This window comes from Falco rusticolus, chromosome 1, assembly GCF_015220075.1.
Source record: "Falco rusticolus isolate bFalRus1 chromosome 1, bFalRus1.pri, whole genome shotgun sequence".
In the NCBI taxonomy this organism is placed as follows: domain Eukaryota; kingdom Metazoa; phylum Chordata; class Aves; order Falconiformes; family Falconidae; genus Falco; species Falco rusticolus.
In genome coordinates this window covers 40,021,229-40,047,073 of record NC_051187.1, presented here as the reverse complement: position 1 = coordinate 40,047,073, position 25,845 = coordinate 40,021,229, and the positions used below count along the sequence as shown (strand labels likewise).

At 37.4% G+C, this 25,845-nt stretch overlaps 1 protein-coding gene across 5 annotated transcripts in view; it reads left to right on the top strand.

The window, feature by feature from the left end:
- Positions 1 to 23,434, top strand: part of TXNRD2 (thioredoxin reductase 2) — a 42,838-nt gene extending 19,404 nt beyond the window's left edge. Inside the window, exons 12-18 of one of the 5 annotated variants that reach the window (XM_037375724.1) lie at positions 2,398 to 2,534; positions 7,863 to 7,958; positions 8,208 to 8,300; positions 9,592 to 9,663; positions 11,470 to 11,567; positions 17,706 to 17,755; positions 23,405 to 23,434. In XM_037375724.1, coding sequence (XP_037231621.1) covers positions 2,398 to 2,534; positions 7,863 to 7,958; positions 8,208 to 8,300; positions 9,592 to 9,663; positions 11,470 to 11,567; positions 17,706 to 17,712 — 503 coding nt within the window. In that variant the 3' untranslated portion in view covers positions 17,713 to 17,755; positions 23,405 to 23,434. Of the gene's footprint in view, positions 1 to 2,397; positions 2,535 to 5,518; positions 5,525 to 6,987; positions 6,999 to 7,862; positions 7,959 to 8,207; positions 8,301 to 9,591; positions 9,664 to 11,469; positions 11,568 to 13,781; positions 16,909 to 17,705; positions 17,756 to 23,404 lie in introns of those variants that run through there. The other 4 variants (XM_037375716.1, XM_037375731.1, XM_037375741.1 and 1 more) reach the window with 4 other exon arrangements.
- The last annotated feature ends 2,411 nt before the right edge of the window (positions 23,435 to 25,845 follow it).

Below are 25,845 nucleotides of genomic sequence, written 5' to 3'. Positions count from 1 at the left end.
CTTGTGTCTTATGCAATCATCAACTTCTTGCACTGTGGCAGTTCCAGGGCAGTGGACATCTTCAAACTAGAAGCACGTGTGCTGGCTTTAGGGGAAGAGGGGCTGGCATCTCTGTGTTGCGTGCCTGGTAGGATTTGATAGAGTATTGCCCTCTGGATTTTAGAAATAAGCTGTAAACTTAACGCTTTCTTGGTACTGTAAATGTAAAATAACATGAAAAAAATGTTCTTCTAATTCATTACTACTGAGAAATGGTGAGAACTGATTCTATAATATAACTGAGTGAATGTTGGGAAATATCAAAATTTCCTGAATTTGACATTAAAACTTACCAAGACGCTTTGGATAATCATGAACCTAAGCTACTGAATTTGATCAGTAAGTGTAAATTCTGGTTTACGGAGGTGAGGCAGCATGGGGCTAAAAGCCAATAAAGCTTCAGTTCAGTTTTTTTAAGTTTTATTTTTGCTTTCAGAAATAATATTTGGGCAGTAAAGTTGAGAGAGAAATTTCACTATGAGTAGCAGCACTTTTTTTGTAACACTTAGCTATTAATACCAAGCTGTACACGTGTTAAAATAGACTGGAATTGAAAGGTTAAGTGTTATCCTGCAGATTTGATAAACTCAGCTGTTGTTGTCACAGGTTTTTAAATTACTCTATTGATAGTTTTTCTTTTTTTCCTCTTTCAGTGCCTGCCATTGCGTGCTAAGCTTTCTCTTGGCTCTGCCTGGCAGGAAAAAGGGGAAACTAGAAAACCCCATTAGTTGTCCATTTGCAGAATATCCAGGCTTTACTCTCAATACACAAAGAAATACAACGGTAGGAAGTTGTTTCACATCCGAGCCAAGATAAGGTCCTGGAGGTTTATTATTTTTGTTGCCTGATAGCATCAGGACTGGGGAGCAAGGGGCAGAGAAGGAACAGCAGATCAACATCCCATGGGGACAACAGAAGGGAAGACAGACAGATAGCCAAGTGCCGACAGCTTCAGTCAGTACTCCCAGAGGAAGTGTTGGTTTCACCAGATGAAATTAATACACAGAAGTCTTTACAGAGGCATTCAGATGTGACATTGTTTGAGGGGCCTGGCTATATGGCAGATGTATAAAGCAGTGAATCATATGTTTACATATAATTAGGTCTGTATTGACAGGCCAGGTTTTCCTTTTGTTTAATAATTTCCTACATTAACATCAAAGAGCTTGTTTTTATAATGAAAACACATTTCCCTTTTTTGCTTTGCTATAGCTCTGTATTAACATCGAACACAAAACCATGACTCACGCAAAGGAGACCTATATATGTAGATGGAGTTACATCCAAATTCATTTATAGCCTCTAAAAACAGTTGCAGTTTCCTTCATTTGGATATGTTCAGGTGATCTGTGTGTCCCTACAAATTTTGGGAGTACCTGATAATTTCACTATGCTTACTAACTAAACGCATTTGAAAAATGGGATAGGAGTTAAGATTTCAATTTCTGGGCCAGGAATTGCTTTGTTAGATATTCTATAGAAAGCTCAGTGTAATATTATCAAGAATTCAGTGGTCTAAGTGGTAACTCTATGCAGAAAACACTACAAAAATACATATTTTAAAGATGATAAAATAAAAATTTTAAAGATATTTTAAAGATGAGATAATAAAATCATTGGAAGAGGAAGCTGTGATAAAATCCAGGCTTGGTAGAATTTGCTTCATTTGTTTTTAAACCCATTTAAAATAGTGTTTCTAAACTCCAGGAATAGTGTTTCTAAACTCTGCAGAAATAGCTCAAACACAGATTGAGCTAAATGTCTTGGCATTAAGGATTTGAGAACGAATTCAGTAAACTTTTTCATCCAAGCTGAGGGAACTAAAAAAGCTTTAAGGTAAGTGTACCAGATAACAAGAAAAGAGGACTTCAGGAATGCTAGACATTGAACAGCATTTTCAATAATTTTTGTCCTGAAGCGTGCACAACAGGCTGTTTGCTAGTATTGAATACTATTCAATTAATTTTTATTGGAAATTTTCAGTGTACAAGTTGCTTAGTTATTCTATGTATATTCATGCTACATTAGGAAACTGAATTCAGAATGTGTAATAAATATTAAACCACGGGGGTTTTGCACTTCTTGCAATGGATGTTGTCCTGCACATTTTTAAAGGATAACTTTCACTGAAATATTCTGAGTGAAGGCAGTAGTAACAGAGCTCCTTTCACAAAGAAATCCATATCCATACTTTCCACCCTTGCAGCTTTTCCAGTAAAAGTTTTGTTACATTTCTATATTGCCTATCAAAGAATAGGTTTCTTGGAAACCTACAGTGGAGTATGCTAGCTTCTTAAATTAACACTGCTGAAGTTTTCCAATAGTTCTTAATTTTATTTTTTTTTTTTTTTGCTTAAGGCCGAGCCCCTGACACTGAGACTCTCAATTTGAAGACAGTTGGAGTGAAAACTAATTCTGAAACTGGAAAGATCATTGTTGATGCCAGTGAAGCTACTTCTGTTCCTCACATTTATGCAGTTGGAGACATAACAGAGGTACTGAGTCTACATAAACTATTTTACAATAACAGGAAGCCAACTTTGTTCCTGACTAATAAGTAGTCCCTAGATGTTGTCATGCACTAGCATATATCTTAGTGTTTTGCTCTTTTTCATTTTGCAAAGCTGTAGTGTTTATGCCAGCCACCTGGGTCAGTAATTTCCTTCACATGGATCTTGTTAAGTATCTCAGCATTAGAGATTATTACTGATGTTTATCAGGGAATGCATTATTGGTCAGAGGCTAATAATAACGTCTTTATCACTTCAGTTATCTTTCTAATAATGTTTTTATCACCTCAGACATATGACTTCATACTGCCTATGAATGCTGACTGAAAGCAGTTTTTACCTTCTGGAGTTAAATACACATAACTGGCAATGACCATGACAGGTTCTGTAATTAACCTCCAAAATACTAAAAATGAATTGAGACTAGTGACAAGACAGCATTTCTGCTCCCCCATGCAAAATGCTTCTGACAAAAGTATCTTCCTCTAGAATAAGAAAAAGTAATTGCTGCAAATATAAATACGTTTGATTTCTATTCATGATTTGTGAAAGATTATGCCAAGTAAACATGAGGTGTAGCTATTTGTTTGTTTGTTTTTTAAAGGAGGGGAAATTATAACTTAAGCAAAATAAACAAACCCAGAATTCTGTGATCTTTATCTAGTGCTATTGATAATCTACAGTCATCTATGATAAGAATGTCTTGTCCTGATCAAAGTGCACTCGGATACTTGCAACCCCTCAATTTTCAGTTTACAGAAGAACTCAAGACTATCTACTGTAAGTTAGGTATCTTCAAATTTGTTGTCTTCATAAAAAATAGTGTTTGTCTGGATTCTGAACTGTACAGTTGCAGGAGAATGTTTTCATCAGCTGCCTGCTGTTCCTGAAAAATCTGGGCCAGTATGTAGAATATAAAGGCTGGGCATTGCAAGACACAGAATTTTCTCACCTGTTCTTGAGCTTACTGAAATTGAGTACATGCATTCATATCAAGATTGGTTTTGATATAGTGAAGGCATCAGTTTTAAAAGTGGTAGATCTAAATACTGTAGCAATATTCAAACACCATATATAGTATAATTTGAGAGACCTTTAAAAGATTTCTCACTTTGCCATGTTTAAAATCTTTTACATGTCTCAAATTTATAAAACCTACAGGTGCTCCGAGTTTTTGAAGAGATGTAACAGGTTACATAATGTCTTGGGAACAGTCCAGTCCTGCAAATTTCTGACTGGACTCTGGAACTGCCAGAGACACTTAAATCTCATAAATCTGCTGACCATTCCTGACCTCTGCCCCTGTATGTAGACATGTGTTTCTTCCTGTCTGTCTCCATCTTCATGCGAATGACTTGCCATTTCCTTTTAAATGGTGTTAAAACTCTTTCCTGCTCAGCTATTTCACTGTTGTTGTTTTTTTTCTTACTCTCTGCAGCTTCTCTGTCCTGTCTAGTCACTCAGAGCTTTGGGATTATATACAGTTTCTCTCCTTTCTTCTCTCTTCACATACAGGTTCCCTCTGTACTTGACACTTCTTGCTCTAGGATATTTCCTGAAGTCATCTTCCTGCTCACAATGGCCTCATACACCTGCTTGTCCCTGATATGTGCCTTGGTTTGGGCCTCCTGCTTTCCAAATGTGTCTTTTTAATTTCATTGAAGAAGCAGTTGTTAGAGGCAGTGCTGGCAGGGCCTTAGATTCTGTTGCTTATTTTGCTGCCAGTTTACAGTGTTATTTGGGCAAATAATTTCCTTTTGGGTGCTTCTTGTTTTCTGCCTTTTGAGGATTTAGTCAAGTAAGAAATAAAGTTGGAGGCAAGATGCTCTCTTCTTTACTACTCTGGATCTAGAAAATCAGGTCTTCATTTATTTGTCATTTTAATTTTGTTGTTAAAACCTGGATTTCCTTTTCCTGCTTTTGTCCTTATTAGTGCATGTTTTTGAGCTAGACTTGTCCAATAGGCACTTCTACATGCGAGTGTTAAAAAAAACCCCACAGTTCCATACTGTATCCAGTGTACAATTGGTGAAAACCTGAACAGTTAAATCAGTGCTCTGTAGAAATATTCTCTTAAGGTTTTATCTTCATATGGACTCAATATAGGGAATTAAAGAAATCACAGTGTAGTACTCATGCATTTATAGAGTTTCAAGATAGAAGGAATTATTGCCATTATCTTACCCTAGTACAATGTGAGCCATGTATTTCCACTTGCTGAGCAATAAAGTTTATTTATTGGAATACTTAAATTAATTTGGTCTTTTTTAAAAAAAGCAGAATTAATTTAGGTAATAAATTTCATTGGCGTGGGAGCCAGCTGTGAAAGAAAGTAATGTGTTGGTGCACATCTCCAAGAATACACACAGAAGAATCAAATGCATCCTGCTAAGAACCACAAAGCTGTAGATCTTGGTGCGTGATAACTTCTAGATGAGACCTACCAAAAGAGCAGAGGAAGGGGAATCTTGTTTCCTACGAATGAGCATCAATGATCTGTAATATTGCTTATAATAATAAGATTATTTTTTTCCCCCTCCAGTGTTCCTGCTCAGGATTTCTCTTTGCTTTGCTTTCTCCCTGTCAGAGTCTTTTTGCTGCCATAAAATGCTATTGCTCATATCTTTGCAAGTAGTTCTCAAGTCTCCTCCTCCCTCCTTTACCATGCCATACTGAATATACACTGAATTGTTACCAAATAGTAAGAACTACTCTTTAATTCAGTGCCCTAGCTGGAAGGGGAATGAGAGTGGGGAATGGCAGGTTTCCTGATATGCTCAGAATAACTTTTCATTTGGGAGTCGTACCCAGCTGGCACAAATGGGAAACTATGTGTGCGTGAGTGTCTTGTTGCATGCACCCTTGTATGGCAAACAGAATCCTAATGTTATCCAAGCTGTTCATTTGGAGAAAAGGTGGGGAAATAAACTTTCTGGAGGTCAGTCTGTTTGTCTGCCCTCAAGTAAAAGTTTTTCAAGGTTTGGCAAAATACTGTTTTCAAAAACAGGTGAAATTTCATTTAGGCTTTTTCATCTTCTGTAATCAGGATGAGGAAGATCAAGCTGGAGTTTTAGTTTGATCCCCCCCACACACACACTGGTGCAAACTCTGTTAAAATTCTTCCTGCAGTGGTATCCACGTTGAAAAGCATGGCACACACTATAAAGAAGTTCTCTCAGAAGGAGGTTTATCATGTGATCGTGCCACTATACATCTGTCATATTTCAAAGGGTGTTATAACAAAGATTTGTAGAGAAGGTGGAATGTACAGTATGTTGCTTTGAATAGAAGTGAGACCAAAAAGAGTTGTGTTATTACTTCAAAGCTTTTTAAACTCTCTTAGGAGCTATCTCGTTTAAATGTATAATACATTGGAGGATTCTTATGAACAATTCGTATCCATAATAATCAGCTGAGTAGTTCTACACATGACTGCAAAGTGAATGTTCATTTCAAATATTTACCAAGGAAGGTCTTTAAGTCATTGTTTATGAGAAATTGTGCTTTATCTGCATGGATGTTTTAGTAATTAGTTGGGTTTTATGGAATGCATGGCAGTGCTTTCACAATTTTATCTCTCGTTCCAATCTTCTATTCATTTCTGGAATGCCAAAACAACATCTGTATTTCCTGCAGCAGAAATGATTGACAGCCACGTTTCAGGCAAATGTGTATAAGAAAAAACAAATGGCAAATTTAATCTGGTAAATGACATTTACAGACTTGAAAGTCAAAATGCTGGATTTGAAAAACCGTGACTTGATGGATCTTAGTGGGGGAAAAGGGATAGACTTGCAGTTTTGTGATTTGTCATGAACTCTGGTGAAAAATAGGTTAGTATTCATCAACAATTAGAACTGTAGATTCTGTTATCAGGTGAAACATAATGTTGTTTCAGTTTTGATTTTTTTGCAATGGAAATTTTAACTTAAGTGGTTATTAGTACAGATAAAAGCATAAATGCATATTAATGTGCACATAATTGATATGGTATGTGTACTGAAGTAAATGGTGGCTGTTACCATGTACAGAATCTATCTAGCAACATATAGAAAAGATAAGCTGGGAAAAAGGAATGGATTCCAGGAAATGCTAAAAACCCTTAGGATAATGAAAAAAAGTTTCATTTGTTTGAATGTGTGTGGTGAGGATTCCTTATTTTATTTGCTGCTGAAAACTGTTTTTAAGGGCTTATTGGATGGCTGCCTCTAAGTGGGGCTCTGCAGGAGTGTGACAAGTGTTGTATCTGGATAGGACCTGTATGAATTAGAACTTCACACATTTTATAAAAGATTCTGTGTTGTCCCTCAAAGGTGTTTCTCAGTTACAGGTTTCTTGTGTCTCCACATTCCTTCTAGATTTGTTACCTCTCTCCTTATCTCAGACAAGCATCTTGATGATATGTCTTGAATGAACTCTTAAATAATACTTTTACTAGATCTATGAAGTTTGTTAGATCTTATGAACTTACATGGACTGTTCTTCCTCAGACTTCAAAAAATTCCTTTGAAAATGCCTCACTTAAATTTGCAAAACCTTCCAGCACCCTTAAAAGTAGCACTGGGGTTCTGATGCTCCAGTGGTATTGCGCCAGCACTCAAAATTAGGGTTCTGGCACACTGCATAGTCCTGTTGGGATATGAAAAGTACCCGGGATGCATGGCGTGAACTAGAACATGTCCTGATCATATCCTGCTATCATTCCTTTTCTCATTTGCAGGAAGTTAGCATTTGCCAATAGCAATCCTTTTCAAGCCCCTCTCTAATACCAGAGCCTGAGATTAGGACCAACTCAAACTACAGGTTGCAGTGCTAGCAAAATAGTGTTCCAATTCTCTGATCCAGGACCAACATAGGAAATCAGTAATAGTGCTACAAACAGCTAAGTTTTGTGCCTGTGTTCTGTAAAAATGAGACAGACAACTTTTTTTAAAAAGGTCTGATGTTATAAAAATACTGTTGCTTTGTATTAGGCTTTTTCTGCTTTAAAAAGACCATTAAAAAATTTCTTAATGGCTTACTATGGAAAGAAAGGGGGAAATGAATGGTTAGCATGTGAATATCCTCTGCTTTTCAAGAGTGCTATAAGATTTTGACACATTCATTGCATGTGTTCCCCTGCATTAAGACAGATACTAAACTCAGAGACTTAAAAGCATGTTTAGACAGAAATTATTACTGACTTTTCTCTTTGGAGCCCTGGCTACTAGACTGGAATTCCAAAGATTTGGCCTTCCTCTGACCATTGTCCCAGGAGATATCCTTGGATGCTACTTCTCTCTGTTAAAACAAAGCTTTGTGCTCTCTTCTTAGGGCCGTCCTGAATTAACACCCACAGCAATAGCTGCAGGAAAACTGCTGGCTCAGCGTCTTTTTGGCCAGTCTTCAGAACTGATGGACTATGACAATGTGAGTTGTTTTTTTTTTCAATAATAAAACCCAAATCTTACACTCTTCCCCTTCCCTAGCCCCCCTCCCCCCCCTTAAGAATTTTAAAAGGAATTGCATTTTGTCATCTGGAATCCATCTTTGACAGTAGCCAAAGTAGATGTGTGTGACAGAGTTACACTTCTCAGTCATGCGAAAGTCTACCCTGTATCTGCCATGCAGCTGTTTCATATGGTTCAACAGTAACACTTTCTGTCTTCTCGCAAACAGGTACCTACTACAGTTTTCACTCCCTTGGAATATGGTTGTGTTGGACTGTCGGAAGAAGCAGCTGTGCAATGTTATGGATCAGATAATATTGAGGTATGAAAACATTTTTGATTTTATAGTTAATGTCAGAGTTGCACTATGAAAAGACAGAAGTTTCACTGTTGAGTCAGGCAAAATTTTTGGTCCCCAAACTGCTATGTTTGCAGTTAGGGAGTTGGTGTCTTCAGAAAAGCTCAGGACTTCAAACGTGTTGCAGCAGGTCACAATGGAAACTGTTACCAAGTGGGCTTAAAATTATTGATAGGGTGTGACAGTTTTAGACTAGCTGCCATTTTAGTAAGTTATAGTGTGCAGCATCACCATATAGTGATTACGTTCCTTCTAATTATCAGAATTGCTGCTCATATTCTTTAGTCTAAAGTTTTAGGATGTCCCCAGAAAGAGTCACAAAAGCTGCTAAGTGTCTTTGTGGCTAAAAAGTCTTGATATAATATGCCTGGGCATTGCATATTGAGGAAGAAATCTGTTATGGCATATGTTCACACTCAGCCTGCCGATATGAGGAATGAGATTAAGGCACTCATGGTGAAGAAATTCACAATCACTCTATAATAAGACAAAATCAAACAAGTTACCCTTGAAAAAGTATGTTGTGTTACCTTTATTCACTCTTCAAAAAGACTGTCAGCATATGACTTGGTAAGCTATGGAAATATAAAATGCAATATTTCACTTCATGTCCAGTCAGTTATTAGTTTTGTCTCTTACGATTCTGAAATAGTTTATACTTCGGAAATTGTCCCAGAACTATTATCTTGGGTTTCTGGATGCTAGTGCCATCTAGAATGATATAAATTACTGTAAAACAATTGTTCTCATCTGATTAAGGCAGACAATTGTGTGTGTGTGTCATAAGATGCTGATGTTATGTATGTATTGGAGAGTGAGTTCATCTGATGGATTTAGCTTGGAGCCCCAGGCAAAATCATTAATGAAAAAATAGGCATTTACTATTAAGAATGCAAAAATTGCAGTTTGGGTTGTCTTGTGGTATAAATTTTTATAGATATGAAAAGCCTCTTGGATCTCATTATTTTTGGTAAACAAGGGAGAAGCTTAAATAAACAAAACATTTTTAATTAGGTGTACTGGTTTAAGTAACATGATTATGTGTGATTTTTTTCAGATTTTTTTAAAGCAAATGCTTCATCAAGAAAGGCTTGTGTTAAACTGTTACGGTGCTTTCTATATTGTTCTTGAAAACAATGAACAGTTTTTTTCTACAACATTATGAATACGTATTAATAGTAATCATGATAATACTAAATAGCAAGTTTTGACATAATAGTACTCTAACGCAAAATGTTTTTGTTTTCTCTACCAGGTATACCATGCATATTATAAACCTTTAGAGTTTACAGTGGCTGAAAGAGATGCAACTCAATGCTATATGAAAGTGAGTGTTGTGAGCTTTTTAACTTGCTTTTAACTTAAAACAAGAGATATGGTACAGCCAGCTTTAAGGAGGACTGTTTGACAAAAAACCCTCTGAAGATGGATGAGAGATTTTCTTGGTGACAGCCTGTTTCTCTAGTGTAACTTCAAATGTTTATTATTCATTACATATCCCATTGCATCTTGAAATTGCTGTACAGATATTAGCATTTTTCAGAGCTGACATTCTGCTGATTGAAACCATCTTTGAACTGCTCTTAAGGTCCTAAGAAATATTCCAAATTCTATAAAGATTAATCTCTGCTTCCCGCACCAAAGTTTTTAACTACTTATATGTAATATCTGAGTTGCTGTCTCTTGGGTAAAGTATGCTACCTTCAAAAAGATGAAGCATAAGGCTTACAAAACTAGAGTAACTATTCAGTCTTATTCATGAAAACAAAACCCTCTTGGCTTAGACCAAAGTGTTGGACTTGAAATGTGTCTTCTCCTAGAGCAATCCAGTTGCTTCAGTGTTGAAAAGGTTTTTGATGCACTTGCCCATAGTAGAGGACCTTAGATAAGGTGTAGTGTTTGTAGAACGTATTACAGTTCTCTTTTTTATTTTTCTTTTCCCCTCGGTATCAAGGAACAATCTGTTTTGAATAAATTAGCAACCTCTGTAGGTCCATCAAGGTTGTTATTATTGTGTTGTATAAGGAATATCCCTTGTCAATAGTTGCAACCAGTTTTTCTAACTGTATTTTGTCACAACTGATTTGTGTTACGTGCCTTAGTAGCTTGCATTTCTGTCTCAAGTACCAGTGCAACTAGGATGATGCTGCTACTTTGTAGCTATTCCCTTTAAATTATGTCAATGAAAGTAAATATTTGAGGGTAAAGTAGTAATACCATAGTAGTTGTTACATGATATTGAATATAATCCTTACTAAACTCCCAAAACACATGAAAAAGCATTAAATATTGAGGAGTTTTAAAGAAAAAACCCTCTTGCAATAGAGTTTGAAACTCCAAAGTTTTAAGTACCACATCAGGATTGCTGCTGTTCTTGGGATTCCTAAGGAAAGAATCCAAGCCTTTACTGAATAGGAGAACCTATTAGATTAGTGATGATTTAATGCTTGATGGGAGGACAAAGGGAGAGACTGACTTTCTTTTCATAATTATAAAGATGGTGTCCTTAAAAGAACCAAAAAGTTTTCATTAAGGTCTCTAATAAAAGGTAAGTGTGCAGTGACTCAGGCCCTCACAGATACTTATTAACTTCATCTTTGGCTGCTTCTAAGGCTTGACTCCTTTTCGGGTTATGGGGCTGATGTGGTAAATGTATCTCACCAGACATGCTGCTGTGTTTACTGACTGAATCACAAAGCCACAAAATATCCTTGGTAGCAGTCATTGTTGGAAATACAGCTGGTTAACTGCTGGGAATAACTGCACAGGCTTGGAGAACTGCTAAGGTCGCCATTCAGTGTCAAAATAACACCAGTGTGGTTGCTAGGCTACAGGAGGTATTTTGAGGATTTCATACAATTGACAAACAACAAAGTATCCTATTTACCAAAAATTATCATTGTCAGTGGTTTCTTGAAGTCCAGTAATGAAGCTTCGATTCAGGAAAGTGCTTAAGGGCAAGCATAAGACCTTATTGAAGTCAGTAAAACTTAAGCAAGTGCGTAAGTTCTTGGCATATTGGGAATAAACAGCTGAACTAGGGTCTTGGGGTGCTTCAGTTTCATTCAGTTCACTTCATGTCTTATCTTTAAATGTTCTAAGAAAAGATCTCTATGTAATGTATTGTTTTCAGATGGTGTGCTTACGAGAGAGAGACCAACGAATACTTGGCCTTCATTTCATTGGACCAAATGCAGGCGAAGTTATTCAAGGATTTGCTCTTGGAATCAAGTAAGTACAAAAGAATGTCTCTAGCTTCTAAAGCCTGCTTTTTAAGTTATTGTAAGATTATAAAAGATAGCTGCCTAGTTTTGGCAACACTATAAAGAATCCATGCTTTTTGTTACTTTTATGTAGTATTGCACATATTTCCACTAAAAATACTGCAGTTCTTCATTAAGATGTACTGGTTTTAGTTACTGTAATACTGGATATAGTTAAGGAATAAGTGAGGAAAATATATTGTTGGCTTGATATAGTTAAAGCAAAAAATGAAATGCTGCATTAACTTTAGTAATGTTAGGTTTTTTCAGAGTGTGGCTTCTTTTGCATTCTGTGCACAGGATAGGAAATCATACAGTTTTGCAAGTAACTATTTAAAAAGTGTACTTGTGCTTTTCATTACAACTTTTCTCTACACCTGTCAAGCATTACCTTTCCTAATCTCATCTTTAAATGTGCACAGCCATTGCTCCTCAAAAGCTTAGCAAGGACTTCAATGAATTTTTATATTTCTGGGGTATAAGCTAACCATAATATGATAAAGTAAGAAAGAAACCTCTGTAGGATGATGGGAGAGGGGAGGTACTTTTTGTCTGGAGCTATCTGATCATTGTAATAACTTACCCAAGTAGGTGAACCTTTGTAGTCTGATCTTGTGTAAGATTTTTTTCAAATATTTATATAGAAGTCCTCCCTTGGAAGGAATAAGGAATAATTCTGGGTCTTCTCTGGTTAAATGGAGAATTCCTGCTATGCCTCTTGTGTGCTATAATTATTTCTTAGTTGGTTTTCCATTTCCCTTCTTATTGCTGATTCACATCTTCAGAAATGTTGATTCGTGTATTTACATTACTAAATTACGGTTCTTAACTTGTCTTTGAAGAAAGTAGGCTGGTACACAAGAAATCACCCCCAGTTTTAGTGTTAGTTCATTTTCCTATCATCATCGTTTTATTGCAGCTTTATTCTTAGATTTGTGAGTGACTAGCATAAATGAAAAGCAGAAAGGATTAAGAAGGCAGGACCGCAAGTATCATGTGAGGAATATCTTGGAAATCACTGATTGCAGTGTACCCTCAGTACACGTTTTCAACATGTGTTTGTAGTCCATTAATTGCCAGTGGTATAGATTCTAGAACTACATTTTTAGGATGTCATTGTTTTGAAGTTTTATCCAAAATAACCAGTGAAAAGGAAGCACATGAAACTGGAGTGCTTTTCTGCCTTGCCTGAGGGAAATTAAAACTTTAGCCACAGTGAGAGGTATTCAGCAGGTCAGATTCTTGTATTGGTTTCTATTGTATTTCACAAATCCAGAGCTTTCAATGTGGGACACCCGCTGTAAAAGCTGCTGCTCTCCTTTGTCAAATAATAGGTCTTACTTCAGGCTCACCAAAGGATGATTTTCCATCTTCCCTTCCCACTTAGTACTCCAGTAACATCTTCTGCTCAGCAATGACTTTTTGCTTGGTGCATTTTTTGGATGTAGGTGGGGACACCAGGAGACATCTATGGCTCTCTTCCCTGTATTTTATAGAGGGAGAGAACATTATTCCATAAAGAGCTTGAAACAAGTCTTGAATTCAGGGCCATTTCAGCTATTCTTACAACATGACCTGCCAGGAATAGCAGCTCAAAGGAAAGTCATCAAGTCTAAGAATGTTATTGAACAACTAAAGGAATTAAGCAAGTGGAATTTTAACTCAAGGGGGTTTTGGTGGTTTGTTTTTCTGTTTTTTCAAATGAGAGACTTTTTCCTCCTGCTTATAGCATTGATAATTTCAGTGTAAGCACCAGACTTTCTCTAAGATCATGGAAGAATACTCTGGTATTGCTTCCTTCAGTAGATCCTTTCCAGCAGTCCTAATTAAGATTTTCTTCCTCTGAATATGTGTGTGTTTTTCCATCTGGAGTCAAGGTTAGTGAAACACATGTATGCACAAGAAAAGCTGAAGGCTGCAGTTTTGTCATATGTTTTTGCCATAGGCTCAGTTGTGAGTTGGGGTAAATTGCTTAATTATCTCTGTGTTGACTCTTATGACAATTCTTCCGTAACTAACAGTGTTGTGTAGTTAGACATTTAAATGATGTTGTTTAAGTGCCTGAGAAAAATTGACAGCATTGTTAGGAGAAGAAATGCAAGGCCTCTACCTGATAAAGTGGACAAGAACAGAATTACTTTGATGTTTTAGGACTTTTTTTTTTTTTTTTTTTTTGGTGTAGATGTGGTGCTACGTATCCTCAACTAATGAAGACAATTGGCATTCACCCTACCTGTGCTGAAGAAATTACCAAACTGCACATTACAAAACGTTCTGGCTTGGATGCAACAGTCACAGGCTGCTGAGGTTAAATACCATCCCTGGAAAGAAGGAAAAAAAGCACAAAATGTATTTGTAAAGAAAAGGGGCACTTAGAGCTGAAACAGCTTTAACGGTTCAAGTTCCAGGAATCTTGTTCTTGTTCTCCCTGTAGATGGCTTTTCTCACAGCCAGACAAAGAAATTGTGGTTGCACCATCACAGTTCTAAAACCAATGCAGTCCTGCTGTAACAAATCTCTCTCTTTCAAAATGCCTATAATTCTCTGGCTGGGAGCTAGAGAATAATCAGTTTAATTTATATAGAGATAACTGAAGCCAGCAACATCTGAGGCCATCTACAAATTAAACAGTTGTCATTTGAGTTTCTCCATTGGCATGACTGACTGCCAACAGAAGTATCTCACATAATGCCCACACGGATGCTAGGAGTGGACAGGGCCTCCCTTAAGAGTTTTGCTGATGATACTTTCTCCTAAGTGCTTGGATAGCTCATCACCTGATTCTAATCTTGAACACTGAGACTGTACTCACTAGTAGAAACAAGTTCCCAGAGTGTGTAACAATGGCTAAACAGTCATCTTTGATTTTTTTTTTCTTTAAGATACAATGTGTACAGGAATTTAATAGAAAATTATTTATTACTGAAGCTGTGCTGCTACTGGATGAATCCCAATGGATTAATCAGTGGCAGCTTGGTCATAACATAGTGATGGCTAAGAATGAATGAGCTCAGAGGTGCTAAAGAAAGAGTTGAATTTTATGGTGACTTCTCTGCCTACTCTTGACATTTCTAATTCAGTTCAATTCAAAATAAATTGACACATCTCACAAATTGCTGCTTGCTCACCATATATTAAGCAACGCTGACAAGTAGAATCAAACCCACTAATAATCCAACTCATGCAGCATTTTGTGTTTTATAGAATGCGGAAATCTAGCTGACACAATGATAGATTTTGTTGGTTTGGTTTTAAGATTTTTCTCACTGATGAGCTGGATACTACATCTGAATGGATTTAGGTCTGACTTTAATAAAACATATTACTGAAGGGAACTATATTAAACAGCTATCTAGAAAAGAAACGGTCCTGCTCAGAACAAAGATAGAAAATAATTATCTGCAATTATTTTTTTTTCATATTGGCCAGAGTAAGAAAGCCTTAATCTGTTGCAAATCTCTGCTTATATTCCTGCTGTCCAGAAGGGGGAGATGCTGGCTAATTTGTGGGAATAAAGAAACAAACCTGACAGTGATGCCGTCCTCTTTTGCAGAACCCTGTTAAATAGGTAACCTGACAAAGGCAAACACAAACTCCACTGAATATCAATCCGAGTTGTCAACATAGTTGCATACTGTACCCTTTACAGTAGAATAGTGAGTACATGTAGGAAAAGAAGAGATCAACTTGAGGCGAAACAAAATGTATCCTTTTTGCAGTTAATTTTTATCAGTGGTTTTGTGTCTGCAACTTGATATTTTCATAGCTGTCCTGCTGGTTCCATAGTATGGGAGAATAGTCTGATGACCATTTATATATGTCTTTGCTGGTTTTAATTTGATTGTTATTTCACTGCTGCAGCATGCAACACAGACAAATGGTTGATTTATTTCAAGTGTGAAATCTTTTTTACCACAAGAATTGTACCTGTTGGGGAAACTATTAGAAGGAATTTCTGATCGCTTTTTGTCTAAGTATGAGGTAATAACTTTTATCACATCTCATTGATATTGGAATACTTCATTTTCAAAGATTTGTTTTTACTTAAACAACAACAAAGGAAATCTTAAATGCTTTCTTTAACAAGTTTTCAATTTTGGTCTGTATTTTTGGTCCATAAAACAGGAAGGAGTGATACAGTTTGACTGCAAGTGGCATTCCCTATCAGATCTGCTGATGCCCATTCATAAGCTGTAGTTGAAATTAAATACTTTGAGTGGAAGTGTTACTTGAAACACTGCCTGAATATTGCAACTGCCTTTAGGAAAAAAAATAGGAAAACGTTATATCTGTATATAAATGTGTGCATTCCTGCACATTCAGAAGTTCCTGTTTCTTTTAATAAACATCTTATAAGTATGATACAGCCAAAAACCCTACTAGATTCCCCCAGCTGTTTACAAAAATAAGAGTTCGTAGTAAATTATGGGGTTTTTGTAATGTTTTACTTACTATTTCAAAACATTGAGATACTGAGTGTCTCGATCTACAGAGATTTTGTTGTGAGAATCATCCCACATCTGACTAAACTGTGATGTGTATGCATACAAGAATTTTTTTTTAACCTAGTGATTACCTATTATAGTTCCTTTTGTACCCATAAATGAAAACACTGGTGTTTAGCCACGTGAAAATTGCTTCTCTTCTCTGTCCTACCAGTGTATCCACCAGACTGAGTTGTCTGCCCTTACAGACAAATCAATGGAAAGATGAGCTAATTTCATTCATCATAAAGTTCAAAATCATGAGTTAGGACAACAAGTAAAGAGATCTCAAGGAAACGTGTCCTCAGTGTGTAAGGGGTGTGAAAGTAAGGTATGTTGTCATTCTCGGAAGTAATAGAACTCTTTTGGTTTTAGAATTGCTGACTGGACTGCATGAAAATTGATCCTGTATCTTGAACAGCAGCCTAATTCTGTTCCTTGTTTAGTGGAAAATATTGTTGCCTCCTGAAGTAAAATTGAACATACATTCACACCTGTATAATGCTAATGTCAGAATACGACAACTACAATGATTGTGCTTTTTTTCCTGAAGGATTTCCCAGGGATGGTCCTTAAGAATTGTTTTTAAAAGCCTGACTAAGGTCAACTGATATGACTGATGTACGCTGATTATATGTGAAAATGTAAAAATATAAAAAATATTTAGTCAGGCTTCTTCTCAGGATGCCAGCTGATGAGGGCTAGTTTGTCAAACCACACCATGGTGCAAACAAGTCTGAGCATTGCTGGGTCCCTCATATGTATGATCCTAATATTTATTGTGTTGTGAATTAATGAATTAATAAAGACTTTTTTCCTAGTAAATGTTTGATTGTATCTGTTTAATTTTGTACATATGACTTCTGCTTAGAAAAGATTTCTTTTTTGATCTTAGCGCTGTTTTTCTTGGTTGAGGTATGTGTTAAAGAAATGCAGAAGTAGACAGACTCAGAACTTTTAATAAGGAAATGTTGATACTTCTCTGTCTCTGATGTGTAAACAGAATAGCCATGGAGATTATTCCAGGTTGGATGACCTTCTTATTTTAAATGTAAGTTAAGAGAACCTCTAGACTTGGTAAGTATGGTTTCAAATACTCCCGTTTATTCCAGCTAATGAGGTCTAACGAGTATTTTCACAGTCCATGTGTGTTATTATGCTTCTTGAAGAGTAAACTCCCTTCATAATCAGATAATAATAATCAGAATATTATACAGGGCTAAAATATTCAACATTAGCTGTTCACTTTGTATTTTAAACTAGAACATGTTGTGGAAAAAAAATGTACTGCAGCAAAGTCAATAGTAGCTATGGGTACAGCTAGGTAAAAATGTTGGAAAATTAATTAGGAAATGATTAGCAAAGTATTTGAAAACTGAGAAACTTATTTGTCAGAAAATAAAGGGACTACACTGTTCAAATTCATCTCAATTTTCTTGTATTTCTTTAAATCCACTTAATTTGATGAAAAGTTCCATTAAGTTGGGTGATGCTGAGCTGCTGAAACAGACTAGTTTAATATTACCTCAGTATATTCCCTGGATTTGATGCTGAGAAGGAATATTGACTTTATTTAAAGGCATTTTTAATCTGTTTTAATTTCCTGGAATATTCCATTGCAGGTTCTAACTAATTAGGATAGCTAGGAACAGCGGCTAAAAAAAGGGATGAGGTAAGCATAGTTCTTGATATATTTTTTTCTCCTTATTTTCTTATACCACTTAATCCTGAAGCAAACAGGAATAGCAGACCAGCATATAGACGATAATCTTTATAAATTAGGAATTGAATATACTGCATTATTTATATTATACTTAATAATATCTTGTTCTCAGTTCTGAGGAATTGTGTACAATTAAGTTTTGCCTTTTCCCATTTATACATGCACTGTATGTCATTGTACCTACTGGAAAATGTTTCTGCAGTTTAGATTGTTCCAGACCAGGAGCTGGAAAAGATATTTCAGTACAGCAGATACACTTTTTTTTTTTTTTTTCCTAGCATAGTTATTCTGATAAAAACATAGATGCCATAGTGCAATGTATTTCTAACCAAAACAGTTGCACGTTGTACAGACTTTTAAGTTTGAAGGCTTCTTTTCAGAGACTCATGCCTATCCAACGAAGTAGGCAATTTTGTGCCTGTATAAATTGCCATTTGTCTAAATCCCAGGGAAATCAATGTACTCAAAGTTAATGTTAACCATTATTTCATTGGGATGCAAGTATGTGTCTTAAGTGCTTTGTTAAAGGGAAATCAATATAAGCATATGCCAAAATGTCTTTCATTATTACAGTTGGGGAACAGACTGCAATTATGATTCAAAACATAAAAGGTACAATAGACATCTATGATTAGGCAATGAAATATGCCTTTAATAAGCATAGTGCAGACAGTTTGTTTTGCAATAAGTAAACTTGTATAAAATTCATTGACTTTTTCATTCTTTCAGATATGTGTGCTCTCTTTTAAGAGAGGTTTTTTAGTTTTATGCACAAAGTTTTCCTGATGTTCTTCCAGCAGAAAGACTGGGTTTGCATGCATTTATTCTAGTGCCAAACTGGGAAAAGAGGAAACAGCAGAGCAGACTTTTTTTTTTTTTTTCTTCTTCCAGGCTTCATGCAATAGATATGGTGTAATTACTCTAACTAATTTTTAAAAAATGGAGTATTTCTGTCCACTGCATGTCAAAGAGCTAATTTTGTTTCTGTTGTGGCACTCAAAGTCAATATTGTCAGCTCTTCTTAGTTCTAATCCTCTACATTGAGTTTTGATGGGCCAGGTGAAATATCCCCTTCAGCACCTTCCTGCAATTCTTGTCAATCATCTTGCCATGAAAAACACGCATATTACAAAGGCTTTGGCAACACTGCATCTGATTTCAGTCTTTAATCTTATATGCACCTTAAGAAAACAGTACTCCAACTACTGATGTTCTGTTTGGAACATGAATAAGATCCTGTTTGCTGTGGAAACAAAAGAACGTGGTCTAATCTTTAATTAATATAATGGAACTTTTTTACCATCACAGTATAAAGGCTTAGAATAAAACTACTGATCTAGGAAGAAAACAGGTAGGATAGTGAACTGGTGCAGAAATTAGGCAGAATATCTCATGTGAATAAACAAAAAAAGACATTTATTTATTCATCGTGTAACTGTAAAATACTTCGTTTTGAGCACTGTTGGACTTCGGAGAGTGTCTTGTAACCCCCAGACGTTCTTTGCAAGGAGTACTGTTCACTGAAGTCCGTTTCTAAACATGGTACTGTGCATGCCATTTTTTGTTGTGGCTTACAGACAAGATCTAGCACATCTAAAATCTTCAGGTCCTGCAATGGAAAATTAACATCATTCGTAAGAAGCTGGAATATAAACTAATAAGGCAGGTTTCCAGAATCTGATTGCATCAGTCAGAAAGATATAGTATGAAGAGAAAAGTGGATGTTCCCTGGGGGGTAGTGTGAAATGGAGACCAGTCTTGTTTGAACAAGGTGCTTTGCATTGTTAGCTAGGTAGAGGTACTGGGAGTTGCAGCCTGTCAGAACCAGCATCTCCAAGGAGGGGGTGGGGGGAAATTTTTCCAGGTAAAAGTCTCAGTAGCTTGTGGTAGACTATGTCCAATATACTAATATAATAATTTAAGGAAACCCTTTATACTCCACGAAAGATGAACTGTAAAGACACTCACCCTTTCCTGTGCCTCCTCCCTTATTTTCCTTCAGATCATACGAAGACCTGGAAGTCTGTTGGGTTTTTTCCATCCTTCTTCCCTTTAAAGCAACATGGGAACGACGCTTGTTCTTCCATGTTTCGGCATAAAACAAAACAGCAAGATCCCTTCTTAAATCTTTCACAAGGAGACTTCTTTTTCCCAAAGCTGTGTGAGGAATTAAAATTAGCTAGGTGGTAACATAACTCAGATCTAAAACAAAGGTCTATAGATATCTGTTCAGTCTTTGTCTATTAGAATAGTATGCAAATCCAGTAAGATAAAATACCAAGGAAAGAAAACAGTTAAAAAAGACAGCTTTTTAGGCTTTTAAAAAAATCAAGAAATAAATAAAACCTTTCTTTCTTTGCAGGCTCCCTGTGAGGCAAGCCCCAAATATATTATTCCATGGTGTACTCCTAACAAAACAGAACTGAAGGCTTTTTTTTTATTTTTATCTCTTACTAATGTATGAATAAACTGTAATGCAGCCAACCAGTATTCTATTGTCTGTCAGAGCAACAAGTTACATAGCAGCTTTTAGCTTTATGCAGGAGGTTGAGCTGTTGTACATGACACCTTAGTTTGTAACGCAATTAGTGATGAACAGCAATCTTTATTTAAACACCTTTGTTCAACAGGGACAAAGGATTGAGCCTTGGCATTTTTATTTAATCTTGATAATCTTCCTTTTTGTGTGTGTCTCAAAGGATCAAAAGGAAGTGCATTAATTTTCAACTTCACACAAAGGCAAATTGTACAAACACAGCTGAAAACATCAGGAAGTGCAAGCATTTTCCTTAGAGAAATGGAGTCAACTTATGTTCTGCTGGCAAGAGACTCCTAAATAACTGGGAAGATGTTGTTAGGCACAGTAGTTTGGGCAGCAGGGTGTTCATACTCAGATAGCACTGTTCAGTTTGGCTAGCTTAGATGAATGATTCCTGTACCATAGAAAGCAGACATTATTAACCATACAACAGGAAGCAATTTAAAGAATACAGGCTGCTTTGGAGACTTAAGAAATGGCTCTCAGATTGTCAAAGGATTTTTTTGGGGGGGACTTATTTAATTTACAGCAGACTGGGAAGTAATTAAATTATGAGAGTGCTTTTGATTTTTGCCTCTTTAATCCTCATTGAGTTTATTTCTTAGACATAATTTCAAACAGGAAAAATAAGGAGAATTCTCTTGACACTTCAGACTTGCTTGCATTGTTTTTTGGCCTGGTTCATTCTACATGTATTCAGGATACCTTGAAGTTTCAGTTCTTGTCCTTAATTAGGGATTTAATTTTATTCTTCCTTGCTCCTCGCATTTTTCTTGTTCTGCTTTTTTTGCGAGTTGCTCATTCTATTTTACTTAGCTACTTTTAGCCCTGCTTAGCCCTATTAAAATGTTATTAAGTTAATTCCCTTCAGATGGGGTAAGAGTCCATTAAGAGAACATTTCAGGATCTTCTGTTTGCATCTTCCTTTAACTCCCTTGTACTTTGCAAATCTGGAAATGCCATAGCTCCAAAGGAAGCAGTTGTAAATAAGTCCCATCCTCACTGTGGTATAGTCCCTGTTGAAGAATAAGAGACCAACCATTTGTGAGTGTTTACAGTTGGACTTCTGAAGGGCATCATCTTTCCTTAATGACAAAATGCATCAGATATACAATATGTGACAACAGCGCCTCGAGGTTTGTGAAATGGAAGGCTGCCTTTTCTGTCACTGTGGCTCCTGAGAGCTCTTAGGTTGCATTTTGTTTCAAGTAGTAAATTCTCAAAGTGCAGAAAGCTGCCCTGGAGTGATGAGATTGTCCATGTGCGGGGCTTAAACATCCATGTGAGGCCACCTCATTGTCTTACGCTGTAGTTCTGGAAGTCCTAGTATTTCTCAAGTTCACAAGTTGGGTGAACATTTGCTTCAAGCTATTGAGTTGATGCCTAAGAACAGCAGAGGGGGGTGCTCACTTGGATCTACGTTATTGATTGAAGCACTCTCCCTCACTGTACTTCAGTGAAGTGTAGCCAAGAACAACAAGATAAGAATTAATATAAGTGACAAGGGAGTTTCTCAGATTGTGCCGGTGCACATTAGCCTGGCTGAAGAGAAAAAGAAGCTGATACTTGAGTATTTTGAGTTGCGAAGGGTCTGGTCAGTCCTTGAAGGGGAAGCACGTGAATGGCCCAGTTGTCATCGCATTTTATTTTTCCTCCAACTTTGACTAATGGTGCATTTCCTCTGGCCTCCCACGGCCGTCCGTGGCTGACTTGCTTTGTCACTCTTCACGTCTAGTCGCTGCCTTTACTGTCCACGCTGTTCCCATGGCAGGAACCCGGTGTCCTCTAAAAAAATGCACAGGCACAAACCATCTGTCATTCTTCCCACTCCTCTTTCAAGGGACCACTTCCCATATTGTGTGGCCTTGCAGGCTGAAAGCAGTCTGCCTCCCCTCTGCGTGCCTGGAGTACATGCCAGCTCTCTCCCCCCACTTGATAAGGGACCTCCCAACATTCTGGCTGTAAAAATACTAATGGGCATCTCCCTGTTGATAACCAGCTCAGCCTTTTTATTGTGTTCATGGAGTGATAAGTTGTCTGGATCAACAAGGAATTGTCCCTTTTGCCACTTTGCAGGCAAAGTTATTAGGGTCAAATTAGGTGTGAGCTGTGAAATTAATCATTGTAACCACAAATAATTTGCAGTGTGCTATGGACAAAGGAGAGAAAGAAGCTGGAGAATGGAAGGGGAAATCATTGTAGGGCACAAAAGACCAAAGTGATTGGGAAAGAGGGAGGAGAGTGGCTGGCAACACTGTACAGGACGTTGAGCTAGGCCTGTAGGCTGTGCTGGGTTTCGTCTCCTGCACCTGCAGACTGTGAAACCACAGAACAAGATAGTTCTTTAACATCATTTGAGAGTCCTAATTAACCCACACCCAAGGTGTATTAGGGAGAAGTAGACACCTGACTTTGCACCAGGAACAGTACTTTTATTCATGTGTTAGTTGATGATAATCCTTGCACATCTCTATATGTGGCCCCACCAGAGGCATGCTGATGGGTCTTGTAATAGGTGCTCTAGGAAAATCTGCAGCTATGGCTGTTGATGCAGACCAGTCTGTGCCTAAACGGCATCTGTCAAATGGGCAACACTGATAGTGTAGTTAGATATTCTTTTATGCTTAGAAGTTACAAAAAATAATCATACAAGCACTTTTTTTTGTATGCTTAGTTAAAAAATTTGGAGCACTTTTGTTTCTTTTTTTTCAAGTATTGGCTTGTGGAAGATGTAGTCATCTGAATTGCTAATCTGAATTACATGGATCTAGTCTGCTGGAGGTGAAGTCCAACAGATCTAAATTACTGTAATTTCTAAGCTAAAAATCCCATCCGTTGCTGAGGCAGCACTTGACAATATGCATGTGACCTACCTCTAGGAATTATGTCTTCTGAATCATGCCTATTTCTACAGTGTAGCTTAGACTCACTGCTTGAGGACACAGCTTCTTGGGTCAGTTGTTGCCAGGGCTGTACTCACAGCAGTATTTAAGAGTTGATTAGAAGTAAGCAATGTAAATAAACCCTTCAGTTTAACTGGCATGACCATGTTTTTCCAGAACCATTAACGAAGTTTGAGAGAAGGAAGATGCAGCTTAGAGGTCAAACCTATGAAAGCAAAGCCTCTTTGACAGACCAGGAGCTCTGAGTGAATCTAATTCTACCTTCAGAAACGGGGGAGCTGTGAGGGGACTATGGGAAGAGAAGACAGTGCAACACCCTCTGAAAAGCTCCCATTTTCTTCTCTGGGGTGAGAAGCCTGAATTTTATGCCTAAGATACATAGCTGAAGGTGTGCTGAATTTGCTTGGAAATGCTGCAAAGCTATTCTCATTTCCTGTAACTGTTGTAAGGTTGGCATTTTTCCATGGCTAAGCCGCAGGTTTTAGCTAGCCAGAATGAAGTGGCAGGAGAAATTCACTCTCTCTTTCATCTTATGGTGTATCTAGGAAGGCAAGAACCAAGACTTTGAACCATTAATTCCTAAGTCTGTGGCTTGATTTGCTGCAGTAGAAACTGTTTTAAGGGTTTTGTCTTCTCTTACCAAAGCTAATTGTTAATTGCATCTTATTTTCTCTAGCCACTGCCACAAGGAATGACTGCCTTCTGTGCTGATGACAGATGTGCTTCTCTGTTATCAGACACTGCTCCTTTGCCATCTCAGTTTCATAACAATTGCCTCTGCCTAGGAGCCAGTGGAGCAGTCATGTTGGGCAAAGCACTTCTCTGAGGAGGAGAATGATCGATGATGGAGTGATTCCCTTTGACATGGCTAGGGCACTGAGGTTGTGCTAATTTTTTATCCCCCCCGCAACATTCCTCCTTTCCCTGCTCTGAATTCTTAAAACAAATTGTGGCATTGCCATATGAACAACACTCAGAGACAATGCTATAGTAACTTAAAAAAACATGTTTTGTGGCACTGCTATATGTCACTTTTGTCAAACTTGTCAGGAAAGAGATAATTGCTACAGGTGGCAGAGGCTGGCAGGTGACCATCAGAGGGTACACAGGGAATAAATTTGACTGCCTCTGCCAAATTTCTAGCCAGCAATAATGCTTCCATTTTTCTTATTAATGTCATATATGTTATTTTGCTACAGCTTGCATACTGGTCTCCCTCCTGCACACAAGGAAGAAGCAGGTCTGTCACTCATACTGTGCCAAGGTTCTATTGGGCCCCAGGTGATAGGTTTGCAGTGATGCAGTTATACTGGCACAAAACTCTGGTGATGTTGTACCAGCACAAAGCAAAGCTTGTCTGGAAGCAGCTTGCTCTGAAAAGCATCTGCAAGCAGTACAGATATATGTCCTCATGGAGATGGGTTCTCAGGACTGGATCTCAGCTGTACTGAGAATCAGCATTGTATTCACGTACTTCCCTGAAATATTCTCTAATAGTTGGTTTGAACAGTCTTTAGCAGAGATCATATTTCTAGTTTGGGATTCCCTTTATACATCTTTCATTAATACAGGGATTCTCCGCAATCAGAGACCAGCACCGCAGAACAGCTGGATCTATTTTGGCTTGACAAGGGACATGGGCATTTTTTTATATATATTTATGACTCTTGTGAACATTCAGAATGCTTTTTAGAAATATTAAAAATAATCAAGGGTTCTGGAAAGAATTGATACTGTGTTGCCGTCATCTGCAGGAGTTCTTCCATCTTCCTCTAGAATATGTATTACTAGCTGACACTGTGATCTAACTGGTCCAGTCTGGGAATTTGTAGCTACAGCTAGAGGAAAAAGGAGGCTGTGAAGGGAATTGGTATCTCTTGATCATCAGAGAGAGAAAATATAATACAGGCGGCAGCCTGGCTGCCCCTGGAGCAAGTCAGAGGCAAGAAGCTTGCAAGCAGGCACCTCAGAAAGCTCCCTAGAGTTTTCCTCTGCCTGCTGCACCCGCTGTGGTTACTTGGTAGGTTGCTTGCCCTGCTTGTCTTGAGGTAGCTAGAGTTGAAGCACATGTTTTCCATTTAGAGCTTGGAGGATGCCCAGGTCTGACTTGGCATGCTGTCTGCACTGGGCATCAGCAGTACAGATGTGGAAACCACAAACCGATTAATATGAGCCTAGAGTAAAAACTCAAATAAGCTTATAAATAAAACCAGACTTGCAGATTATTTGTTTCCATATTAGTCTATAATAGACCCTACTCAATATGTTTGTTTTATTTGGTTTGGTGACCGACATAGGTATTTATTTTTCCAATAAAAATTTAAATCAGAATACAACAGATGAAGTAAGCTTAAATTATTTGTGCAGAAGATGATTGCAACTGTCTGAAGCATGTAATTCCTTACATGAAATGTTAGCCTGCTTTGAACAGAGATGTGACAAACTCCTCAGTATTTAATTTACCATTCCATCATAGCTCCAGATCCTACATTTATATATTAAAATGGACTCCTAAATGCACTCTAATCCTCAACGAACAATCCAGAGGTGTTGAATGGCTTGGTGGATCTAATTCTTGGTATAAGCCACATCTGTGT